We start from the raw sequence: 25,157 nt of genomic DNA on the forward strand, positions 1-25,157 counted from the left end.
TCCAGTCCCTCACTTCAGTTAAAAAACACTTGAAAATTTCTAAAGGTTTATCTTATTTTTTATTTTTTATAAAATTCCAACATCCATTCTACGTCCTAGTAATAAATTCTGTAACTAAACTGGAATTTGATCTTGATGAAAGAGGACTCCATGAAATAATTGATTTAAGATCTACAAATAATTTTGTTTGAATTAAAGGTAGTCCTAAACTAGACTTCTAAATAATATTTACAATACTTTGTAAGCTTTTGCTTTGCTGGTCACAGTACTGCCCATCCAGCCTAGACAAGACAGATCCAAACAAACATTTTTCCTAACAAATGCAATGGGATCCGCCCCTGCCCTGGCTCTCAAAAACCATGTCCCATGGTTGTCCTGACCACTGCTGCCCACAAATACAGGGAAGACACAAAATCCAGAGCCACGTCAAAGCAGTCTCACACTACCTCCTCGCAACTTGGTTGGTGTATCTGCTCTTTAGGACGAGGGGTAACGGTTTTGAACTAAAAGAGGGTAGATTCAGAGCAGGTGTAAGAAAGAAATTTTTTACACTGAGGGTGGTGGAACACTGGCACACATTGCCCAGAGAGGCGGTGGATGCCCCATTCCTGGAAACATTCAAGGCCAGGCTGGACGCGGCTCTGAGCAACCTGATCTGGTTGGAGATGTCCCTGCTCCATGCAGGGGGGTTGGACTGGATGGCCTTTGAAGGTCCCTTCCAACCCAAACCATTCGATGACTTTTTCATGCCTGCTTTCTGCTCCTCTCTCTCTCTGGCTACAAGGTAAGTCAAGCAAGGATAGGCTTGAGCGACAGCATTCCCTGGGGTCTGACACCACGCGTGCTGCTTGCTTGCTCCACCTGGGGAGGCAGAAGGAAGCTCTGCCGGTCCCACTTGCCACCCCAGCCTCCATAGCCCAAGACAAACGTCCAGGGACACGTATTTACTCCTGTTTGTCCAACGAGATCTCCCGCTAGCGTAAAGAAACTTTACCCTCTCTCACGTTTGCCATTGCAACAAAGTCTATCTTTCCATTCAATGTTTGTCCATCTCCATCAGATTAAAGGAAAATGATTGCAAATAAATAGTTCTTAAAAGAATAATAAAGGAATCCACGTAAAGGAACGTCAGCAGCAGCACGTGACAACTGCAAGAGACAACGTAATTTTTGCATAACAGAATTAATGTATGCAGTCAGCATTTAAAGCAGATAATACATTAGACCTAGTCGTTTCAAATATTATATTTGTATGATATTTAATGACTATTTGTACTGGCAAGCAAGTCTCACTGCCTTTCTACGTATTAGTAAGCATACTATCCATTTTCCTGAAGTGTTAATGTATGGATAACTGATCTCTTATGCAAAGCTGAAACAGGATTTAATGAACCTCCATTACTCAAGCTGCACATTTTCCTAAAGATGAAAAATGCCATGTACAATGTATTTTCCTGCATGTGAATAAGCCCATTAATACAGATTTCTGAACAGAGCGTTTCTACTCAGCAATTTTTGCCCTTTGGGAGGGGGAAGGAAAAAGAGAAGGGAGCAGACACTTCCCCTCACTCCCCCACACCATCTCCAGAAAGGAACTGGATCAGCTTTGTGAATGCAGAGAAAGCAATCAAAACAGTACAAACTTGGAAATACGGAGAACTGCTGATAGATCGACATCTTGTTTGCCTCTTCCCTCTCGGCACAAGCCCATGCTAGGAATTAAATTTGTACATACTAACAAGACATACGAATCTCCAGTCAGATTCGTAAAGGAATTTTTTTTTTTTTTTTTTTTTTTTACCAGTAATACGTAAGCACCAGTAAAATTACCATTTACATACAAAAAGCTGATTTGCAGCCTTGCAAAAAGCCATTTCAGCCTTGGTCAAGTATCTGAAATGCAACTTTGTGTGCTATTGCAGTTTTAGGACAGCAAGTCTTTAGGAAAAAAAAAAGTATCAGAACAGTGTTCTGCTGTATGTCGTGTTTGTAGAGGATGAAAAAGGAAGTTTACCTTTCATCATGGTCCACGTTCTCTGTAAATACGTCATTACAGGAAGTTATTATATGCACCTCAGAGGAACAAGTTTTTACTTTTCTAGCAACTCACTGGGCTTGGAAACTTGGACACCAAAACCAGTTTTCTATTTTTTCTAGTATTACTTCACAAAAATTCTAAAATTACTGTAGTTTTTACACAGTTTTTAAAAGTGTGGTAAGTCAGTCTATCTTTCCACTGTATTTCTTGGAATTACCCGTTAATTCTACCCTCTCCCACCTTTCATTCTCAATTTCCACTTGGATTGCTGGCCTGCCATTATTACTCTTCAAAACGAGTCCACTGGTTTTCAGCTTTTCTGTGGAAATTTGAGTTTTCTTCAAAACTTTGCTTTACTCAGAAGCTGCCAGGAGAGCTGTGTTGCTTCCCCTCTTACTGCTCAGATAATTAATAACCATAGATGCCAGAATCAGGAACAATTGCAGACATACTTCATACCTAATTTCGCAATAATAAGGCTGTACAAAAACTATCATTTTATCTGATAAACTCGCCTGCTCGGCTGTAGTCCTGAATCAGGTAACGTAAATTTCTTTGAAAGCTTTACCATTGCATTGCACAAGCTCAATACCTTGAGAGGAAAAAAAAAAATAAAAAAATCCAAAAATAAACCAACGACCTCCCTTCCTTCCCTCTAAAACCCCCAAACATCTCTCATTTCCGTGACTTCCCAAAAGCCCGGAGTTTAATCCATTCATTCCCAACAGCTCACTGGTTAGAAGACATACTTGAGCACTGAGACGAGGTTCAAGCCCTTGGTCTGAATATGGCTTTTGGACTCCTGCTTTCAAAATAACCTCTGTAAACAACAGAGTACCGCTTGTTTCAGAAAGGTAGGCGGCATTGCTCCCTGCCTGAATTTTCTTGGGAAAAGGACAACAAAAATCCAACTGCTTTAGAATCAATAGCTCTCCCACCTCCCAGAAGGAAAAAAAAAAAAAAAATGGAACTGACAGTTTCTAATGAAAAAATATTTTGTTAGAAAGTAGGAGTAGGTTTCCAGGTGGGACTATTTGGTATCTCTGAGGCAACACGCTGCGATCACAGCTTCTAGCTTTACAGAAACAACCCTATCCATTAACAACGAAATATAGAGACAAGGCTATGAATTTTATACAATAATGACCAAACTCTTGCAAAAAGACAACTCAGCTCACTGGAAATGTAACCAGCAACCAGATAGCTTGCTCTGCAGAGCAGTTCTGTGTTTCATAGTACAAACTAACAGCTCCTCTTGACAACTTTGTAATTAATTGTTAGACCACTCAGTCAATCGTATCGTCCTCCAACAGCGCAAAGGTCTGCTAACTTGGCTGATGACGATAGGGGAATGGGCAAGGCGTTGAAATGGGGTTTCTCTGTTCCTAAGTCACAGCAGCAAGAGTTGATGCCCCACAGCACACCATATACAGTAACAGGAAGATCAGAACTTCCAAGATGGGATGATTGTAGCCAACCCCCAAGCCTGTGCGTCCTCTCACCACGTCACCAAACCTTCCCTCTTCATTCAACACTGCAACACACTTTCAAACCACAACTCAAGGGACTGCAGACTGTATTTTTCAAATATTTACAGGCTGTATACAGAGGACAACCACAGGCCCCCTGCCTTTTAGAGCTCTGCACACCGACCACCACGAACACAGGAGGACATCTCGGGTATCCAAACTACTTCAGCAGACTTGAACTCCATCCTTCACCACAAAATTGTTTAACTGGCACAGAAACTATGCACGACCCTCAGACAAGGATTAAGATCACACAATAGAAACAATTTACCACATTTTCTTTCTTTTTTTTTTTTTTTTGCCCTATATGAAACTCCTTCATCATTGCTTTACACATTTCAGAATTATTCTTCTACAAAAAAAAAAAGGTGTTTTTCTTGAAAATTAAAAAAATCCCAAGCGGTAATTAGACAGTCAGGAAAGAAGCGTAATGACTCCAGTATGCCGTCATGATTTTATCAAGAAGACACCAACAGCTAACTGAGGTTCTGCGCTTCAAAAATCATCCTTTCTACCAGAAGTTGGCTGTATGTCCAATGTATGTGCATGTGGGAGAAGAACCTTCATGCTTAAAGAACACAAATACTCAGCAGAAACTGCAAATAAATAATCTACTTTCTAAATTTCTCATTTCTAACAGCCTTATTTCTACTTAGGATCTAAGATACTGTTCAGAACAACAAATCACAATATGCTATTTTGGTTTTCTTGTCAGCAAGTACGATTCTGTGAACAGATAGAGAAGGCCCGATCTTTTGAGGTATCCAACAACTTAAGTGGTCCTTGACTGTGGAAGCAGCTGGAACACATTGCTTCTGTGAAATGTTGATCTCTTTCACCACTCAGGAAAACAAAACAGTGATACTCATTACTTCATTACTCACTATTTTTGTAGACTCATCCCATTTGAAAAAAGTAAGCTGTGATAAAAACCAGTTTAGAGGTAGAATGATACCTGAGAAGCTCTGTGTAGTAATCTGCTTCCCTCTTCCCCTCAAAAGTCTAGACAAAAAGTAACAATTAAATAAAACCCAGAACAGTTTTGTAAACAGATTGCAACTGAAAAGAAAAACTCTTACCTTGAAGCATCAAAGCTGTCATAGGATCCAACTGTGTAGTGTCTAAACAGTTTCTTTGTTCTATCTGTTCGTGTTTCTGCACAAAGAAAAGAGAACTTTTAATAATACCTCTGTATTTCCTAATCAAGTGTTGTTTTAATTTGCAATTTGAAAGCAGACTTTGTCCTATACATCAAAAAAATAAGATTTACAATACTTCATAGAATCACAGAATGGTTGAGGTTGGACGAGGCCTCTGGAGGTCATCTTGTCCAACTGCCCTGTTCACACAGGGCCACCTAGAGTCAGTTGCCCACGGTCATGTCTAGGCAGCTTTGGAACATCCAAAAGGAGGGAGTCTCCACAACTTCCTGGGCCAACCTATTCAAGTGCTCAGTCACCCTCACAGTAAAAAAAGTGTTTAAAAAGTGTTTTCTTATGCTCCCTGACAGTGAACTAACGTGGTTTCAAGGCGTTTTGGGAGAAAAACAAAAAAAACAAAAACAAAAACAAAACACTTAGGAATTGAGACATTCTTTTATCATATCATACACATCAAGTTAATAAGGAGATCTTCTTGTAGATCATGTATCGTATCAATCACAAGTTTTGAAGTTCCACCCACATTCTCAGTAGTAACATCTTTCAAGTCCAATCTTTGGCTCTCTTATATCTTGGGCTAAGAGGCAAAATACAATCAGACAGGCAGAAAAACAGGAACAAATTTTGGAAAGGTTGGAAAAATATCCAGAAGAATGCAAAATTATTTTTTGTTTAAACACACACGCACAAAACTAGAGCTATTTCTATAATTTTACTAGGCATACGGAGAAGGGGGTAAGGGGAAAAGTAGGTGCCCACATTCATTGCCATCTATCAAATCTCACAGAAAATAGTGCTATGAAACTTGTACTACCGTTACATAGCAAAAGCAAACAATCCAATCGACTAGAGGATGTAGGGCGACGCAAAAACCAAAGAAATCTCATATTTGGGAAACAAAGAACGAAGAAATAAGCTACAACAATATATCTACTACAAAAGTCATTTAAAACCTCAAATACATTAAAATTTTGTATTTATGCCTTTTCTTGAGAAAAAAAAACCTGTCCATCCCACTGAAGCAGCTCCGACATCTAGCACCTGCAGCATTAAATCAACCTACAGGACTATAAATTGTATGTTCACGAGTATTTCTACAATTCACCAACGTTAACACCGGTTTAGGATAGGTACAACAGTTGAAGTCAGTAGTTTAGAACCGTAACTACAGAATGACAGACAACAGAGCTAAACATCTCTCTTCCTCTAGGACTGGAAAGCTGCTCCCTCATTTATTGCCTTCAATGGGTATCTCCATGAGCACCAATAAATCAAGAATGTGGGAATGATGCAGAAGCTACTCCAGTATTTGGTTGCTTCAGTCTGCAGAGCAAAAAGCAGACTGACGACATACGTATACATGCATAGATAAAAATTACACTTTTGGGGAAGGACAATAGGATTTTAGAGAATGTAGGCAACTCCATGTCAGATTCTTCTTCAGAATGACAGGAAAACACCCAAGCTTACTTGCAAAGAGGCATTCAAACAAAGTAAAACTTCAACAACAACAAAAAAAAAGAGAGTAAGGAGCCTTCTTTGGTAGCTTTAGGTATTACAACAACTCTTATTCAGATGTATCAATTTTCTGAGTCTTAGCCTTTACAACAACATTTTCGTGTATTGATTTTTCCTCAAATTAGTATCTTTAGTGCAGTCCCTTTTTATATGGCTTTTTCATCCAAGAGAAGATACTTATGCAGAAAACATAGTTTCTGAGACAGGAAAAAAGTCTTGCCTAAATACAGCTTGGCTTTCAAATGCAATCACATTAAGCTAGGCTAACAGACATCAAAAATCAAATTGAAAAGTTTCCGGTGTAGCTTGTGACCGTGAAATTCTCATCTGCATGGCTGAGGAATTTTTCATTCAAGGACAGCCTGACTCCATCCAAACGGATTTTATTAGATCTCCAAGCCAGACACAGCCCTCAAGGTACACCATCTCTATGTCACAACTTTTAAGGATGTTAAAAATTACTGTGAGAGGTAGTGCTGTCAGATGACCAAGTGGTAGTCTGCAGATAGGAAAAAAAAAAAAAAAAAAAAAAATCAGTGCAGGATGACAGGCTTTAAACGCGGCCAAGGCGCAGGCTGCAGAAGAAAGTACTGGGAGGCAGACTTTGGGAAGAAGGGTTGACAAAATGCATCTTTCCTTGCTTTAACCAGTCCAGCTGACACAGAACCGGATTGTGTCCCCAGCTGGAGACATAAATACAAATAGATACATAATGCAGAGGAATTGTGGCTGAAAATACACGTGCAGGTTGCAGCTGGCTAAAAGAGTAAGCACATTATTTCCTCAGAGCTGAGCACAATTAGCAATATAGAAGAAAAGCAGTAGTAAGAAAAAAATAAAAATATCTGCACTTATAAAAATTTTTGTGGAGGCTAGCTAGCCTCCTTCCTACAGGTTGGTCAAAGAGGAAGAAAATCTCTGTTACACGAACTCTACTTGGTAGTTTTGTGTAGGCTTATTTTGTCGCTTTGTCATTCATCTACAACCTACATTTTCTGCCACAGCAGCCTCACCCTTTACCCCAGGTTCCGGCTCCCACTGCCCTTACCCCCCCTGCCTTTCTGGAACACCCAAGAAGGACACAACTCTCCCCAGGACCCAGCTAGACACAACCAAAGCTCGGCCAGCCAGCACGTTGGCCGCAGGGCTGGAGGACCGCACGCTGCCTTTGGCGGAATAAGAGCCGTAAGCACGGTGAGCGGCAACGGTACCCAAGGCTACACGACAGCCGCTCAAAGAGATATGGCTTTGAAGTAGCTCACCGTAGGCCTGTACCTCTTCATGTGCTGTAAGGGGTTCAGTGAATTTTACGGGTCAAGCCTTTGTTGTTAAGTTTACAAGCTCAGCTTCAAAATCCAACGCCCTGCTGTGACGTGGAATAAAGCCACCTGCATGAATTGCAGCCTATTCCCCATCGAGCAACGTTCTTGGTCACAGCATCCTAAAAACTCTTGATTAGTATCAAGAGACACAATCAGAAGAAACACAGAAAAACCTGGATTCTACTTAGAGGTTACCACTAGCCTGCTTTCAGAAAGACACTTATAAATAATTAAAAGAAGAAAATATAATGGAGAATATTTTGGAAATCTTAAAGCTACTGCTAGAGCATTAAGGAGCCAGATGTTTCTTCCGCAGAAACTGTTTTCTATAGCCTGATATTTCAGCGCTATTAACGAACACAAAGTGGGTGGGAGGAACGGAAAGGCGCAGTAAGACAGATAGCTTTGTTCAGCTACTTCGTATTGCAAAGCCAGCACTCTTCAGCTGCAGCTTCTATCTGCTCCCTGCCTCTCCCACCCCCCTGCTTCCCCCCACTCCTTTGTGTGCAATCGTATTCACAGGGATTATTTGGGAAACCATTAGCCTCACAAATCCCCGGACTCGAGGCTAAGTGGTACGTTTCCCAGGTTGCCGTGTAAGTTCTTTAATTACTCTCTTTCCCTAACCTCTGACTCAGATCCCAGTCTGTTCCGTTACACAGCATTTAAGTACAGACATCCAAAAACAAGGGAAGAATCAGGAATGTGCCATCATAATGAACTTGATACTAAAAAAAAACCAGAAACAACCACCCCACTTAAAGGTTCCGGTCTCTAATTTGACTACAGACCACAAAGAACCTATAGGCAAATGTTTAACAAACGTTTTTCTGAAATCAGGCCGCACAGAGCATAACAGCACTATTGTAGGTACAGTAGCACCAAGGGGTTTTTTCCAGGTTTCACTGCATTTTTACCCATTCTTATGTCCCTAGGTTTTCTGAAGACCAGCACTTATAATCAGAGTGCTTTGGAGCATGTTAGGACCACCTAAGACTAATTATCCTACAGAATCATAGAATGGTTAGGGTTGGAAGGGACCTTCAAAGGTCATCTAGTCCAACCCCCCTGCAAGGAGCAGGGACATCCCCGACTAGATCAGGTTGCTCAGAGCCTCATCCAGCCTGGCCTTGAACATATGGAGTCTTTACTCGCAGAATCCTTTGAGGATTTCTTTTAAAACTTGGTTGCAGACAGATTAGAAAGACTAGCAAGAAGATAAGGAGAAGAAGGTCTAGAAAAGCATTATTTAGCTGCGTATCTATTACTGCATTGCTACTGAGAAGAATATCTGTCACCACAGATGAAAAGTTATTGCATCAAATTGGATCAGTTCAAAAGTTATTCTAGGAGGTAGAACAAAACACCAGTGTCTGCAAAAACGGTATAGTTTCCTTTACATTGACAGAAAAAAAAAAAAGGAACGTTGGTATATTATTTGGAGTCTCTATATTTCTTGAGAAGCCCATATTTTACCAGAGTTACTCCATTGTATTTTTTCCTAATATCTATAGTTGGTAAGAAGACTCTCTCTCCATAGGCCGTCACCCATCTCTAGGTTACAGCCATAGGACATGCTTGGGAATGAAGCATCAGGTTGAAAGTCATAGCTAGCAACTCGGTTCTCAAAGTACTGCGCTTCTGTTGACAGAATAAACACCATTTCTATGAAAATGAAGGCTTTCTTTACAACTACTGAAATAATTTTCCATAAGAACACAGTATCACCGTAAAGTTCCCCACTTTCTACTAAAAAGAAAATATCAAAAAAATTTCCCCAAACCACTGAAGAGGTTTTATTCACATCAATTAATGTGTCACCTAGGAGCAATGTGAGTCCCAGTATGATGAGAGCCACAGAAGAGGCTGCAAGGAACAAAATAACATGTCAAGTTTTTTTCCTGTTCTGTTGACCAGTGAAGTCAATAGAGCTGCAATAGAAATAAGTCATTTGCACTGTGTAACAGTGGTAATACAAATAATAAATCCCTAGGTTTTTCTTTGTAAGAATCATTTGCTGTTGCAGACATTTCAGCAAGCAGAGTCAGACCATGCCACTCCAGAACGTAAGTCATAGGGTTTGAAGAAAGGTGAGCATTGAGAAGACACAGGTGAAAAACATTTTCTCCTTTTCTTCTTCCACCTTAGGAAGAATTACGGCTTTCCTCAACCGGGAAATATGTCTGTGACTTCCCCATAGCTTCACCATGTTAGCCTCATAACTGACCACAGGACTCCGACAGCTCCTGCAGACATCATCAAAAGCTGCAAAATCGCTGACATGAAAAGCAAGAAATAAAATTTGGGCTTTAATCCACAAAGACAGATACCTTCATTTTTGCTCTCTTTCTCTAGTGATTAGCACATCACTAGTGCAGCCACCTTACAACAGACAACCTGGTTACCACACCGACACTATGATTTGTAGTAGATTGCTTACATATTTGATATTGTTTGGAAGAGTAAAGAGCTAGGGGGAAAAAAAATCCCAAAGCAACTGTCTTCATTCCTTTTATTCTTCCTGCTGCTCTTCACAGGGAATTTTGGCGGCCGTGTTTCCTAGGAAACTGCGAGGGGCCGCTCTGCCAGCGGGTACGTTGTCAGACTGGGAAGGGCCTGGAGTGATCAACGCGTCCATAGGGTGAACAAAGGAAATAAAGGTGTAGCAGCCTAATTTATGTGTGATATTGGAGAGACAACACCGAGCAGCAGATACCTTCCAAATGTCACTGATTGTTAAAGTCAGGTTGTCATAGAATCATAGAATGGTTAGAGTTGGAAGGGACCTTCAAAGGTCTTCTACAGTTTAACCCCCCTGCAAGAAGCACAGACATCCCTGACTAGATCAGGTTGCTCAGAGCCTCATCCAGCCTGGCCTTGAACGTTTCCAGGGATGGGGCCTCCACCACCTCTCTGGGCAACCTGTTCCAGTGTTCTATAACTCGCATCGTAAAATTTTTTTTCCTAATATCCAATCTAAATCTACCTCCCTCTATCTTAAAACCATTACCCCTCATCCTATTACAGCAGGCCCTACTGAACAGCCTCTACCCATCTTTCTTGTAGGCCCCCTTGAGGTACTGGCAGACTGCTATCAGGTCTCCCTGGAGCCTCCTCTTCTCCAGGCTGAACAGCCCCAACTCTCTCAGCCTGTCCTCATAAGAGAGGTGCTCCAGCCCTTTTATCATCTTCGTGGCCTCCTCTGGACCTTCTCCAACTGGTCCATGTCCTTCTGATGTTGGGGGCTCCAAAACTGGACACAGTACTCCAGGTGGGGTCTCACCAGGGCAGAGTAGAGGGGGAGAATCACCTCCCTCGACCTGCTGGCCACGCTTCTCTTGATGCAGCCCAGGATGCGGTTGGCCTTCTGGGCCGCAAGGGCGCATTGCCGGCTCATGTTGAGCTTCTCATCCACCAGCACTCCCAAGTCCCTCTCCTCAGGGCTGCTCTCAATCCATTCCCCGCCCAGCCTGTATTTGTGCCTGGGATTGCCATGACCCAGGTGCAGGACCTTGCACTTGGCCTGGTTGAACTTCATGAGGTTGGCACAGGCCCACCTCTCCAGCCTGTCAGGTCCCTCTGGATGGCATCCCTCCCTTCCAGCGTGTCGATGGCACCACACAACTTGGTGTCGTCGGCCAACTTGCTGAGGGTGCACTCTATCCCACTGTCCATGTCGCCAACAAAGATGTTGAACAGGGCTGGGCCCAACACAGACCCCTGAGGGACGCCACTCGTGACCGGTCTCCACTTGGACATTGAGCCGTTGACCACCACTCTCTGAGTTCAGCCATCCAGCCAACTCCTTATCCACCGAGTGGTCTGTCCATCAAACCCATGTCTCTCTAGTTTAGAGAGAAGGATGTCGTGTGGAAAGTGTCGAAAGCTTTGCACAAGTCCAGGTAGATGATATCCGTTGCTCGTCCCTTGTCCACCGATGCTGTCAGATGGAGACCGCTACTCCAACCTAGTTACTGCACTTGTCATGCTAGAAGAATTCAAGAAATGTTTTCAGTCTGCTCTCAGTCAATTTCCAGCAAGAAGAAATAAGTCTGCACAGTAGGAAATGCTTTTTCAACCCAAATATTGAAAAAAAAAATTTTCAAAAGTCAGAGCCAGAGTCCTTCCCTTTGCTCTCCAGCTGGGCACAGTAAATTCAAAAATTTCACACCATCGCAAAACATGAAGCTTTTCTTACCTCTCTCTTCCCCACTGACATCTCTGAGAGATGTTTCACTAACATAATAGATAGTTACAACACTCTTTGCTAAAAGAGGATCAGGCACAGCACTCTGCATGTGTCTGATGGCAAGCAATACCCAACCGTGGTAGGAGGCTACGGCTTTGACTGTGCACCTTCTCCTTCCTGTGGAAAAAATGTTTTCACAACTATTTGCGCTGAGGGTTAGACAAAAAGTGACTCAAAGCCGAGGAAAGCAGTCTAAAACTCTTTATTACTACCAGGTACACAGATAAGACAAAGTTAATAGCAGTGTGCTAGCCATCATCTCTACACTTTTTTTTTTTTTCAACAAGACAGTGCATCCACCTTATGAGCTTTTCCCAAAATTGATCCAATAATATCTCAAAAAAATTTGACTCTCCCCTCAAAAAAACCCAGAAGTGATGAAAAAGTACATGGGATTGAAAATATGACTAAGAGCAACATTTATTTTTCTATCCCAACTACATGCAAATTCAAAATATTCGCCATGCTAAATGATGCCAAACTATCTCTATTGTAGAGGAACCCAGAAGCAAAAAGAGGTAGCAGCTTCGTTAATAAACCTATGTCTAAAAAAAAAAAACTGACTTAAAGTGGATGTACTCATCCTAAAACTTGTTTAGCACCTGTTTTTCCCATCTATTAAATAAAACAAGCACATAAGGGTGGTAGAACACTGGCCCAAGGTTGCCCAGAGAGGTGGTGGATGCCCCATCCCTGGAAACATTCAAGGCCGGGTCAGACGAGGCTCTGAGCAACCTGATCTGGTTGGAGATGTCCCTGCTCCTTGCAGAGGGGTTGGGCTGGATGGCCTTTGAAGGTCCCTTCCAACCCAAACCATTCTGTGATTCTATGATTTGAATCACAGGTCCGTGCTGCTGTGGGATAACCAATTCTATATTATTTTCTTGTCAAAAAAGTGCTATTTTATCTGACCAGATTAATGAAAGACAGACATAATTTAAGTACCCGCTTGCTTCACACACAGGCCATAGACTACAAATTGACCCTACAGAGCCACCAAATCACAGCATAAGTAAAGCTTTGTAAAGCTTTGATTTAGATGATAATGTAATATACACTATGTGTGAAACAATGCAGTAAGGAAATGAATGTCACAGCTAGCCAGACAGAAGCATTTTGTCACTGAAGTTACCCTATTCCTTCCTTTCTCGGTGTTACAAGCATAACTTTCAGATTTTTACAGATTCAACTCATTATTTGTTCAATATGCATTTTGCTTTCGAGCAACAAGTGATTTTCTTGATAATACACACACTATGAACTTTGCTACAGAAAAGAATCAAATTAAAAGGAAAAAAAAAATCTTCTTCATATCACACACTGTGAAGTCTCAATAAGCTTTTCAAGTAAAATCTCTATTTTCCTTATTCCCTTTCCTCCCCAGAAAATGAAGATTCATAAAAACTGGGATTTTCCATCAAATATGGTACATTAAAATTTTCATAAGTGAGCAGAACATAATATTGCATATTTCTTTCTTTGAGCAATCATTTGAGCCATAGAAAAGAATAAATTTAGAGATCCTCCTCCAAATCCATCAGAGTAAGATCTCTGATTCTAAACAGCTGTAAAAAAAAAAATGTAACAATGAAATCAAGAAATATAAATGGAATTTGTCTCTACCTATTTGATCACAGGCTCCTTCTGTTTTAAAAACAGAAGTTGTTGCATTGAAGGGATCAAAGCATTAGCCCCTCCTATGTGCTGTCTTCAAAATCTAGACCAGGATTTCTCTCTCTCCTGAACATTACTATGGATAATTTTGAAGCTAGAATAAATAAAGAATTCATAAGATTTGTAGGCAACACATGTAAGTACAGCCCGCTTCTGTGAAACGGGTATTAAACTTCATAAAACTGAAATCTGCAGGTATCTACTGCCCAAGAGCTCAGAAGAAGCTACAATTATCTGAAGTAACAACACCGTCGTTTCATTAGAAGGAATAAATAATGAGGATCAAGAAAAAAGAAATATACGATGAAGGCATTATAAATTGTAAACTAATGAAAACCTTTAATTCATAATTTACTCCTTTTTATTTTTAAGCTTGTAGATTTTTTTTTTTTTTAATCCCAGTGTTCAGTTCATGTAGTGCTCTCAGCCGATTTGTCTTTCAGTTGAAGCTGAGAAGTAGCAAATCTTATGTGGTTTTTGAAGTTTTTCAGATTTGAGAATAGGCATAAAAACATCTCAAGGACAATGACTTAACGGGAATTGCAAATCCCTGGACGTCTCCCTTCTTTTTTTTTTTTTTTCCTGTTAACTCCTATTTTTAAAAAAGAAAGGAAGACTAATGTTGATTCCCTTCTGCATCCTCAGAGAAAGATTAGCTGGAATCCAGTGAATTAGCTTACTCACAAAGGATGCTGAAACAGCTGATCAACACAGCGAATCAGGAGGTTGGTTAGCAAGAGAAACCTTAGTAACTGAAATATGCAAGTTAGATCCACTGGAGAGGGAGTTATGGAAGAATGTTGGTTTCTCATGTCATTAGTTTTCCTTTTAATTTATCAAAAAGCCCATTTATACCTAAAAAAACCCAGCAAGCAGTTGTCAAAACATTTGCTTCCTATTTTCCAACACTGAATAAGGCTTACGGAGCTGAACAGGGGGAAATCGGCATTCTTCTAACAACTTCACCAGCTACACATACAATTCTGTTGCTAAAGTTTAAATCTGACTGCCTAACTTCATAACTTCATCCGCTTGTATTTGTCGTCTTACGAATAAGCAAAGCTAGACGTTCATTAAAATTGAGGCAAATCTCCGAGGCAGACTTGGTTTCAGAACTAGGTCTTCCCTGTGTTAGGCAAACCGTTGCTCATTGGTTTGCTGAGCAGGCACAGCAGATTGAGTTTAGTCTTGCATAGCTCTTCCCTTTTTGCAGAATATTTCCAAAATGTCCAAATTTCCAAAATTTCAATTGATCGTTCGCTACAAAGCTCTCCTGTTGGGCCTTTGTTGTCCCTGCCCCTCATTTACAGCCCATCTCCAGCAGAAGACTTAACCAGCCTACTGCAAATGCTGCAAGGTGGCTTTGTGTCCATGGTCTTGTTGAAACAGAGGATTAAATTACTCACTCAGCGTCTGGAACAGACACAGACATAGATCTGGGTGATGTCATCAAAGGAAACCAGTTGGGAGAACAAGAATTGTTTTTTTTTCCCCTCTTTGCCCCAAGACAGACTTTGTTGCTTGTGAAGAGAGGGATGTTGAGTTGGGCTGGTAACAGGTCTCGGAGATTCCAGCAACCAAGCGTGGAGCTGGTCCGTTTGCACATGTTCCGATCACTGCTGAAACACGCTGTTTTTCAAAATCAGGTCCGAAGTAATGCACTTTGCTTAACCCTTTACTGCAGACTGGCGATATGTAGTGTATACTTCACAAAAGGAGTTCTCATTGTCGATCTGAATTGCTCCTGAACACGTAAATAAAGGCATCTTGTTTTTCTAATTTAGGTAGAACAAAGAAATCTTGATTTGTTGCCTGCTGGCACTATCATCTGTTGCAAATATTACTTATCCTGAAGGTCAGGATGGTTTGTTCAACTACAAAGCTCAGGTGGTGTGATGTTCCAGTTCTTTGGAACTGATTTGTGGCACAAATGTTTGCAATCATAACACCTTATTTCATATTTTCCTTCTTTCCTGCAAATATTCTAGTGAATGACTGCAGTGTTCTCAATGATAGCAGCAGCATAATCCAAAATGATGGCTTGTAACAAAGGGCAGGAGTCAGGTGAAACCTGGCTTAACTATTTGCTTAATAGTGGGATTTTATTTTTCACTCCCAGGGGATGCTAATTCTGCAGCCCTCAACTCGCAATGCTTCTGCACATGCTCAACTTTATGCAAATAATAAATTCCAGTATTTCAGTAGATGTCATTCATTTCCAGTCAAGAATACATGTCTGTGGGCAGCAAGGACCATCTGAAGTCCCAAACAACCACACTGCAAACAGAGACAACACAACAAGGTACTTACAGGTGGGAACAAAGTTGAGACTTTGCGAATTCATTGTTGGTATGCTAACAGAATGTTCAGTTTAGCTGTGTTTCTACTTATGCCCCTAAAAAAAAAAAACAAAACAAAAAACAAAACAAAACAAAAAACCCAAACCTTGACCACCAACAGGGACAAAGCCTGCTTTAGCTCCACAGACAACCTAAAAGCCCAAGGAAAAAAAACAACAACAACAAACAAACAAAAAAAAAACAAACAAAAAACCAGTACAAACCATTGGGAAGGTGCCAGATGCATCTCCACAGCAAGTTTCCTGTAAACATTCAAGTGACAGTAAGTGCCACTTTCCCTGTTGCAGGTATCCTCAGAAGTCACAGAACAACAAAACATCAGAATAGCCTTCTCATTTTGGTCAGTCAGAGTGCCAGCTTTGGTATTTATTTTCCAAAGAGAAATGACACTACGGAAACCATTGCAATCAATCATTTCCACCTGGTTATAAATCTCCCAGGAGAACCTGAACAGCAATCAAATCAAAATACTCATTTCAATATTATTACAGAGCAGCAGACAACAATTTTCAGCGGCTTTGCCTTAAATTTAGGGAAAATCCATTAGAAGTTTGTGAAGGAACTCCACATTTGCTTGGGTGGCAGGAGCTGCGATCTGCTCTGTGTAACACAGATTACTCCTTCCGGAGACACGTTTACAGTCACACAAAGATAACCAACTGCTTCGAAGAAGGCCATTCTGCACCCTAAGGTGGAAAGAACAGATGGAGAACTATTTTGGGCTGGGTTAGGAAAAACAGGCCCTGAAAAGCCATTCTTCTATTCAATTTCAAAAATCATTAATTTTCACGCGCAGCAAGTTTGAACATGAGTTATCATGGACTTTTATCATCAATGGCGATAGAAGTGTTTCCCCTCAATTTCCTCCCTTACGGAAGCCTCATTCAAGTCTAAATCTTTGTCAGCTATATTCAGGATCAACGATCCATCAAATTCCCTCACTTCAATAATAGATGAAATTTTGAATACATAAGAAGCCGTCACCTGCTGCGCGCTGGAGATAGGCGAGAAGCTCAAGGAACCTCCCCATCTTTTTTACCATAACACTCCCTGACACGCTCACTGGCTTCAAACGTCTTTTTGCCATGTTCGCAGGCAGTTATTGAGTCAAACGATGCATAGTTCTCCTCTTCCCGCCATCAAACAGGCCTCTGACTACCCGGAGAGGCCAACGGGGATGCCAGGAGAGCATTTTTAACATTTTCTGCTAGATCAGCCATATGGAGAACTCATTTGCCCTGTGCAGAACATACTGATTTCCCTTTTCTTTACCAAGGGGCACTGAAGTCAACGAGATGGAGTGCTCAATTCTCTTGGAATATTTCAGGCATTAGTAAAAATGTCTCAAAAAATAACTTTCTCACTGTCTTGCATATAGAGGTTGCACTTTTTTTTTAAACTCTCTTCCCAAATCTTGCCAAAATTAATCATGCTAACATCACGTAAGGACAGTGTGACGTGTATTAAAAGATTATAATATGAAGATGATTCCTAAGAACAAAACAATGCTTCGGCAAAAGCTAAAAGTCTTCACTCAGTATCTTCTCCTCCCTCTTTGACTGCGCATATGGGCTTTACAGTCTGAATTTCACTGTGGATAAAATAATCCCATTACCAAACCCCAGCAGACCTACAGAGGAATACTCTGCGACTTCCACTGTAAGGGCCTCAGAATAACTTATACCTTAATATTCTTACTTCAGTCAGGGCGAACAAACAGCTCAGATTAGCAGAGCAGAATGTTGCTAAGCAATGTTGTACCCAAGTTTGCACAGGACTGGGGAGGGGAAGCCACGGATGGAACAAGGAGACGCAGATGCATACGGCTCCCCGCTCAACAGGAAGAACTCCTTCCCTGCCACACTACTGAGCGCGCATAAAACACAAAACTATCACAACAGCAAAAGTACTTAGAACACCACTTCACTTTTAAGGAAACTGGAGTACAAAACTTAATCAACTGAACTTGGGATGCTTTATCAGAACACACAGATACAGCTCTATGTAGATATTATAATAATACAAACATCATACACATTATATGACATAAAATATAAAAATAATAAATAGATATGGTTAGAGATACTTCATATTGATGGCTGTTAAGTAACAGAAGTTTTCAGAGTCAAACCACAGGCTAATTATTTTTTAAAAAATGAACAACTACCACATGAAAATTGTAGTTTGACCATTGATTTGAAATGGTTCTGGTATTCAGAATCGCTAGGATGCCTGCAGTGTGAAAGCAGCAAAATCTGAAAATATTTCTAATTTTCAAACAGTATAGGAGGTACTCGTCCTTTCAGCATTGTGAAGACAGATAAGAGCAATCACTTTAAAAGAACACATTTGAAAATCTATGATCTGTTGCAATCTTAAACACTCCTGGAAATTAGAAGAAATTGCTGGGAATGTTGAGAATAAAGTTTTCCTAAGAAAGTACTAAAAATAAGATATTAAAGAGATATTATATGTTAGGCAGTGCATATTAAGAATGTACCAGACATTGAGAAAAGCAATGCAGTATAGTGCAAACTCGTTAAAAGTACTCATATTTCCCAAGCATTTTATTGACTGAGGTCACTACTCTCTTTACACAAAACCTTTCCGTTTCCCCCACCACCACTACAAAAAAAAAGACCAGCCATTCTTCAGTAAAGCTATACACAATACCTCCAAAATGAACTCTCTTCTTGGATCTTGACTTTTCAGCCATAGTTTCTAACCAGCTTACTTGAGATTTGTGTGCTTCTGCATCCTCACGAAGAAAAACATCCCAGACATTTAATTTCAAATTGCACTATTTTAACTGTATTTAAAAAGTTGAAGCTTCTCAAGAAATGTAGGATTTGGCAAGTGTTCTAAATCTTTATACAAAATGCTGCTGGAAGCAATTCTTACTTGTTAGAGAACAGCAACAACAAAAATCCCAAATCAAGATGACCACAAACAAGAAGTCTGATTTTACACAAGTTATAGGCTGAGACTCCAAGCCCATATCCTTTCAGTTTCACAATGTACCAAGAGAATTTTTTTTTTTTTCCCCTGCTGCAGGTTTCCATGGAAATGCATCAGTCACTAATCTAAATAAGTGCGGGTGAAGGACGTCTGAAAACCTCGAGCAATTACGCATGCCATTAGAGGAAAAGAATATGATTCAACCCAGCTATTAGGAATGTGCCACAGCTATCACTTCTATATATTGTTGTAGTGTTCTAAAAACAAAACTGATTCTCTATTTTTTTAAACCCCCCTTTCACTGCCTATAAGGGGGGGGGCGGAGAAGCAAAAGCATTAAAAAATACCTCTCACATAACAAGCACACAATGAAGTCAGACCGTATCAGCTGCAAAACACAAATGTAGTTAATAACATCCATTTGTTTTGCCATGAAAATCCATTGTACATGAAAACTTGTCTTTCCATTACCAGTCAAAGAGCCTTCGCTTAAGCCATTTCGATGAGCAACAGGAAAGTGAATACTCTGATCTGCATTAAAGGGCTAATGAACCTCAAAAAAAAAAATTGGTGTAAATATAATGTCTGATTAATGTGCTACTAACCATCCATTTGTAAGCACAGCATAAATGTCAGGCACAGGTGTGTCTGTACTTACAAAGATAACTGGAATTCAGCACCCATAGTATCTCCGGGCGTGTAGCATATAGCGCTACGGGCACCCAAGTGCCTATAGCTCTATTACACCGCACGTACAGATCTCCAGAGACCCCTGCCCAAGTTTCACCTTCATCACATAGCATATTCTTCTCATCTGGTTCACGTAGCAGGCACACAAGCAGTTTGGGATGTTCCTAGCCTTCCCGTCCTCCTGACGCTTTGCTCCCAGCCCATTCCTACCTTGTCACATTGGAAAATTTCGAGCGATCTGGAGCGGGGACTGTGCTGTTGTGTATGAACAAAAGTTTTGCCATAAAGGCAGAAAGTTATTTCAGACTGTTTGAACTTAGTACTACCGACCAGTCATTTCTCCCCTTCCCTCACTCTTGAGGAACGAACTATTGTAGTACATCTAGTAAGAGGAAACACTGGGCAGCCTTGAAGAGATCCAGTTTTAGGATTCCAATGACAGTTTTATTGAGTTCTGATTGTCTGTATCAGGTTTTACAGAAAATGCCTCCCAAACGGTTGTAATTACATATAAAGTGAGGTTACTGAATAAATAGCACTGTTCCGAAGCCCGGAGCGTAGATTTGATATGTACCATCTATGCTACACGTATGCATGCCAGGAACGTGCTATCCGTACTCCTCTTGACAAGTCTACTTGAAATTACTGCCAATAAACAGTGCAATTAGACCACAAGCAGTGGGATCTGAGAAGGAGGGAACAGGCTTCTGGAGGAAAGGACCTCTCAAATTTTTAATTGCACTCAAGTCTCTGTTCTGCATGAGTACTATTTCCAGACCACAGTGAAGCACTCTATCCACCCTGAAGCACTGGGTATGTCAAACGAAGCAAGCACTCAGCGGGTAGAGAACTGGTTTTTTCTTACCAGCTTGTGGTTCTCCTTGCTGGCATCAAGGCATCGCTTGGAATAACGTCTAATTAGTTATATTCAAATTCATAGGATGTAAAAGCCAGAATGAGGGAAATTAAAGATAGCTTAGACTAAGGCTAGCGAAGAAAGCGTGAAACAAGACAGGAGCCGCAGTAGAAGCTGCATAGGAAAATGGGACTAAAGGACCAAAGAGTAACGAAGCAAACAAGCCACGCAAGAGTACCTCCAGTGGAATGGATCCTACCCTACTGCAACCTGAGGCTGCTTATTCCACACCTTTCAGCAGTTATGGGAAGCCTGGAACTCCCAAACCATAAGACCCATACGTTTTGCATCAGTGGTAAGATTTATGAGTGCAGAATAGTCAAGTCTGATGAATCTAAGCAAGAAGTTCACGTCACTTTATACACGTATCCTGCATCTCCCTGCCATTTGGTTACCCACGCGATACCAACGCTATGCAAGAGCTATATATGCAAACCTGAAAGCATAGACAGCAACAATTCTAGGTGTGTAATGAAAAGATGTGCTGCTTGAAAGCATGATTACTAAACATGGATAATAATGGTAATTAATATTTGACTAATGAAGAATAGGTTTGTAGCCCATCACAACGCTACAAAAGACAAGACACTTGCATTACAATGAATACGATGGAAAAAGTCATGCAAGAAGAAATAATTGTTTGCTTTTACATCATTAAGATGAATACCTACAATTCATACTTTTTTTTTTTTTAACATGACTGTCAGGATTAGGAAATTTCATTTTGCAATAAACCATGTTCTTGGTATATTAGCGTAACTGACTATCAGAGAAATAAATAAAGTTTACAGTATCCAATCTCAATTTTTTTGGGGGGAAAAAAAAAAGAAAAAAGGCAAGTAGCACATATGTACATTAAGAACACTAAAAGATCACACCGCAAACCAGCTTGAATATATACTATGCTTTCTGTTAGCTTTCAGCTTGTTAGTTCTAACACTTGCACCTAAATGTCTTTTCTTCACCTAAAGTTTTCAAAAAAGCAGCAGAAAGTAGCTCTTCCTTCTCAAATCTGACAATCTTTTATCTACACCTCAAGCCAAATCCTTTCCAGTTTCATTTTCTAACACTTAATGCAATCTAGAATAAGAATTTATTTTTAAAGTGACAGTAAAACGCTTTTTAAAGTTAAGATTTTAGACCCCTACTATGAGAGAAACTTAAAAAGTTTTATTTATAACACACTTTGAAACCCTTAGGAAATACAATGCCATGAAGAGACGACTAGAAAATTACATGGCTTTAAACTGCACATTGATTAAATTGAATATTGATCAGTTATTGATCAAAATTCAGACACACTTCAGTGAAGACTAGCGCAAAGAGTGTGCGATGATACACAAATCCGGAATAATATTTGAGCATGTAATTGTAGGCATATGTAAGTATTTCAGAAATTAAAAGTCTTATTCCTCATATAATGCCATTTGGAAGAAATTGTCTGAATTTAAGTGAAAATCATCACTGAAATGATCACTGTGAACACTGTGAACAGTAAAAGACAAGCTTATTACTGTAGATCAACGTTCATAAAGTCACTATGACTATCTAAATCTTCAGGGTATTTCTCCTCAGAATAGCATTGCAATTTAGAGAATTAGGGAACTAAGGCACCAGGAGTGTAACAGCACGCCAAAGAATACAGTAAAAGACAATAAACCTGTTTTAAAGTATTCTGCTGAAAATGCATTAGAGCTTTAAGTTTATAAGATAAAATATGTACATTTGCTAATTGTTAAAAAAAAAAATCAAAACATATTTTCTAAGATATCCAAAGGCTAAAAAAGGAGGAATGTGGAAAAAAAAATAAAATAACCTGTTATCATTTCCAGATGTTTTCCGTAATTCGAAATGACTAATTCTTGGAAGCAAGCAGTGATATGGAAATGAATTCTCTCAAGATTGATATGTTCCTGAAACTCCAATATATATCACGCTTAATGCCTATAAACTAATAAGAAAAAAACTAATTATGTTATATCTCGGCACTTATGAGATTTTTAGTTATGAGGTTTGTAAACCATTATAGCTGAAGAAATCAAATTCTCCAAGTATATTATTCATGAAAAAAAAAAAATCCAGGAGCCTGACTGATAAGAAGGGGTAGAGATGGAAGAAAACAGGTATTCAGATACATTACACATAATCAACATTAACGACTCTTCTATATATCAATCATACTCTGGTCCCGAGTCCCAGTGAACGAGAAGCACTAGTCAGCTTCACCCTAGAAAGGGGAAAGATGCAACTAAAACTGGCCCTTGGTCGTAAGCAAAGAACTGCTGATCTCTCCTTTACTGGGGCCCAAAAACAAAGGGGCAAACCAGCGCACTGGGCTGGCAGCTGGAGGTGCCAGAAGATTTACTATTCTGCTCTGCAAAGCACTTAAGACTAGAAGAGTTTCCATCCAACAAAAAGAGGAGGAAGATAATGGAGAGGTAATTCTGCAGCCTATTAACCTACCATGATTGCCAGGCTTCTCTAGAATCCGAATGCATTTTTCTTCCTCTATCTTAAAGAAAAATAATGTAAAAGGCTTGACTTGGTGAACCTCCCAAACCAATTAGTGAACCTCCCAAAACCAGTTTAAAACTTGCAACACTTTCTGAAAATGTAGCCTTGACCTAATAGAAGCTTTTATGTTGCGGACTTTGTGACATCTAAAATTTGACTAGGAAAAAAAAAAAAAAAAAAAAAAAAAAAGAGAGAGAATTGGAAGAGATTTTGAAGCAGTGATTTTTTTGTTTTGTAGAGGTGTCTCAAACATGGGACACACTTAATTGAGATATGTTCTAGTAGGTCTATTTTTTTCTAAAAATGTAATTGAATATATTAAACCAACCTGGATTAGCCATCTCTCTGTACCTGACAATCACACTCGCTTCTTCTCACCATGCTCCCTCTCTCCTTATCTCTTTTCTCACACATAAATTGCATCTCAGCATACTTGAACTTAATCCTCAAAGAGACCATGCAAATCTAACCCTCCAAATATATCATAAAATAATCCCATTTCATTCTATTTACCATAAATCCTGCACACAGACAGTTCAAGGAATAATCTCCTCACAGTGATAATGATTTGCACAGCTTGAAGAGTTCTTTGGACACTCAGAACGATCTAACTGGTTAAACAATTACGCTTTAATACATCACTGTCTAACCACTCTTTACAGGACTGCTGGGGAACCACAAGTCATTGGCATAAATATGACATCACAATCATTTTAGGGGAGAAAGGACCTACAACTGCTTTTAAATAATCTTTCTCCCCATCACATAACCTGATGTTGACAACTTGCCACCTCAACAACATTATGATGTCAAAATTTTAAGATAATATTGTTTGAAAGGAAACATCTCATCTAGAAACAGCTAACAGGAATAAGGTGACTAAAGGTAAGCTTGCTATTCACAGTAAATTATTTATTATTATTTATAGTTAAAGCTAGTTCCGCCAGGTTTAAGTGCATTTTGTTATCAGAAAATGATCTGATTAATAACTCAGATTATTAATAAGACCTCACATGTTTCCACAAATGCTCAGACCTCTGCAGGATTCTTGTGGAAACTACCACAGATTCAGAGTGATTTTTTTTTTTTTTTTTAAAACCTGAATTCTTTATTCATCTTGACTTGCAATCACAAAAATCAATGGAGAGGTGTTAAATGTTGACAGCACTCGCCCAGATCCACCAAGGTGTTTTCAGGACTGATCAGCAGGGTGCTCCTCCCAGAACTAAAGTAGTAATAACACTTATTTTTCAAAGCTTTTCATCAACAAAACGTCATAAACTGAAATGCTAGTTACACATAACTATTTCTAATCCTGTCTGTAAATACAAAACACTCAAAATTGGTAGCAACTAAAACAACCTGCCTTGAGTTCAGGGATATTCTTAGTAAGGCCAGTAATCTATCATTTCATGTTAGTAGTGTTTACGTTACTAAATAAGCTTCAGAGATTTATTTTTTTTCCCCCCAGATGTTATGTTGAACGCCATCTGTTTTATTCCTGAAGCAACAGAAGCCATCATACATTTTGCTCTGATATAAAGCGAAGCAGAATGGTCATTACTTAGCCAAAAAAGGAATGAATAGTTTCCTGAATATGTAATTAGAGATCTAATGAAACGGACTTCTTTACCCAAAAAAAAAGTCAGAAGGGCAGAAATTAGGGGGAGGAAAGAAAAGCTCTCAACAGCTTTGTGTAAGTACAAATTATAGAGACAAGAAAGATCCTCTAGATTTTATAGATCAAGTACAATTTAAACGTGCATTTTGAGTTGCCACATTGGGGCCTACGTAGCACTTGGGCACAGGCACGGATTTACTCCAAGCCACGGCACGTAGCAGCAGGAATAGCATTGTAACAGTCGATAAATAAATGAAATTTAGAAGGTTGATTTTAAGAAAAGCATTTCCACTCAAAACACTCTTGCTTTATAAAGAAATACATCAAATATTCACACAATGTTACTAAAGTAAATTTTTTGGCCATCTTCATAGGGACAAACCCAAGAGTGACATTAGGACCAAAACATTAACACTATCTTAGTGAAAAAGGATAGAAAAAAATCCTCCCAAAACAAGACAAATAAACCCTCTCAAACCATGAAGAGCTCCTAAAAACAAACAAACAAAAATAATATCAATAAACCAAGCAGGTAGAACTATGCATATGCCGTTTCAGAGGCATGAGCCATAGCCCACTTGACTTTGAGATTCATAAAACCATCTCCAC

General features: G+C 39.7%; 1 protein-coding gene across 2 annotated transcripts in view; it reads right to left on the bottom strand.

The window, feature by feature from the left end:
* Positions 1 to 25,157, bottom strand: part of SHANK2 (SH3 and multiple ankyrin repeat domains 2) — a 318,926-nt gene that overhangs the window by 150,929 nt on the left and 142,840 nt on the right. For both annotated transcript variants that reach the window (XM_086748644.1, XM_086748645.1), the window contains one exon: positions 4,646 to 4,721. In XM_086748644.1, coding sequence (XP_086604770.1) covers positions 4,646 to 4,721 — 76 coding nt within the window. The remainder of the gene's footprint in view (positions 1 to 4,645; positions 4,722 to 25,157) is intronic.

This window comes from Chlamydotis macqueenii, chromosome 5 (genome assembly GCF_036417535.1).
Source record: "Chlamydotis macqueenii isolate bChlMac1 chromosome 5, bChlMac1.mat, whole genome shotgun sequence".
NCBI lineage: Eukaryota > Metazoa > Chordata > Aves > Otidiformes > Otididae > Chlamydotis > Chlamydotis macqueenii.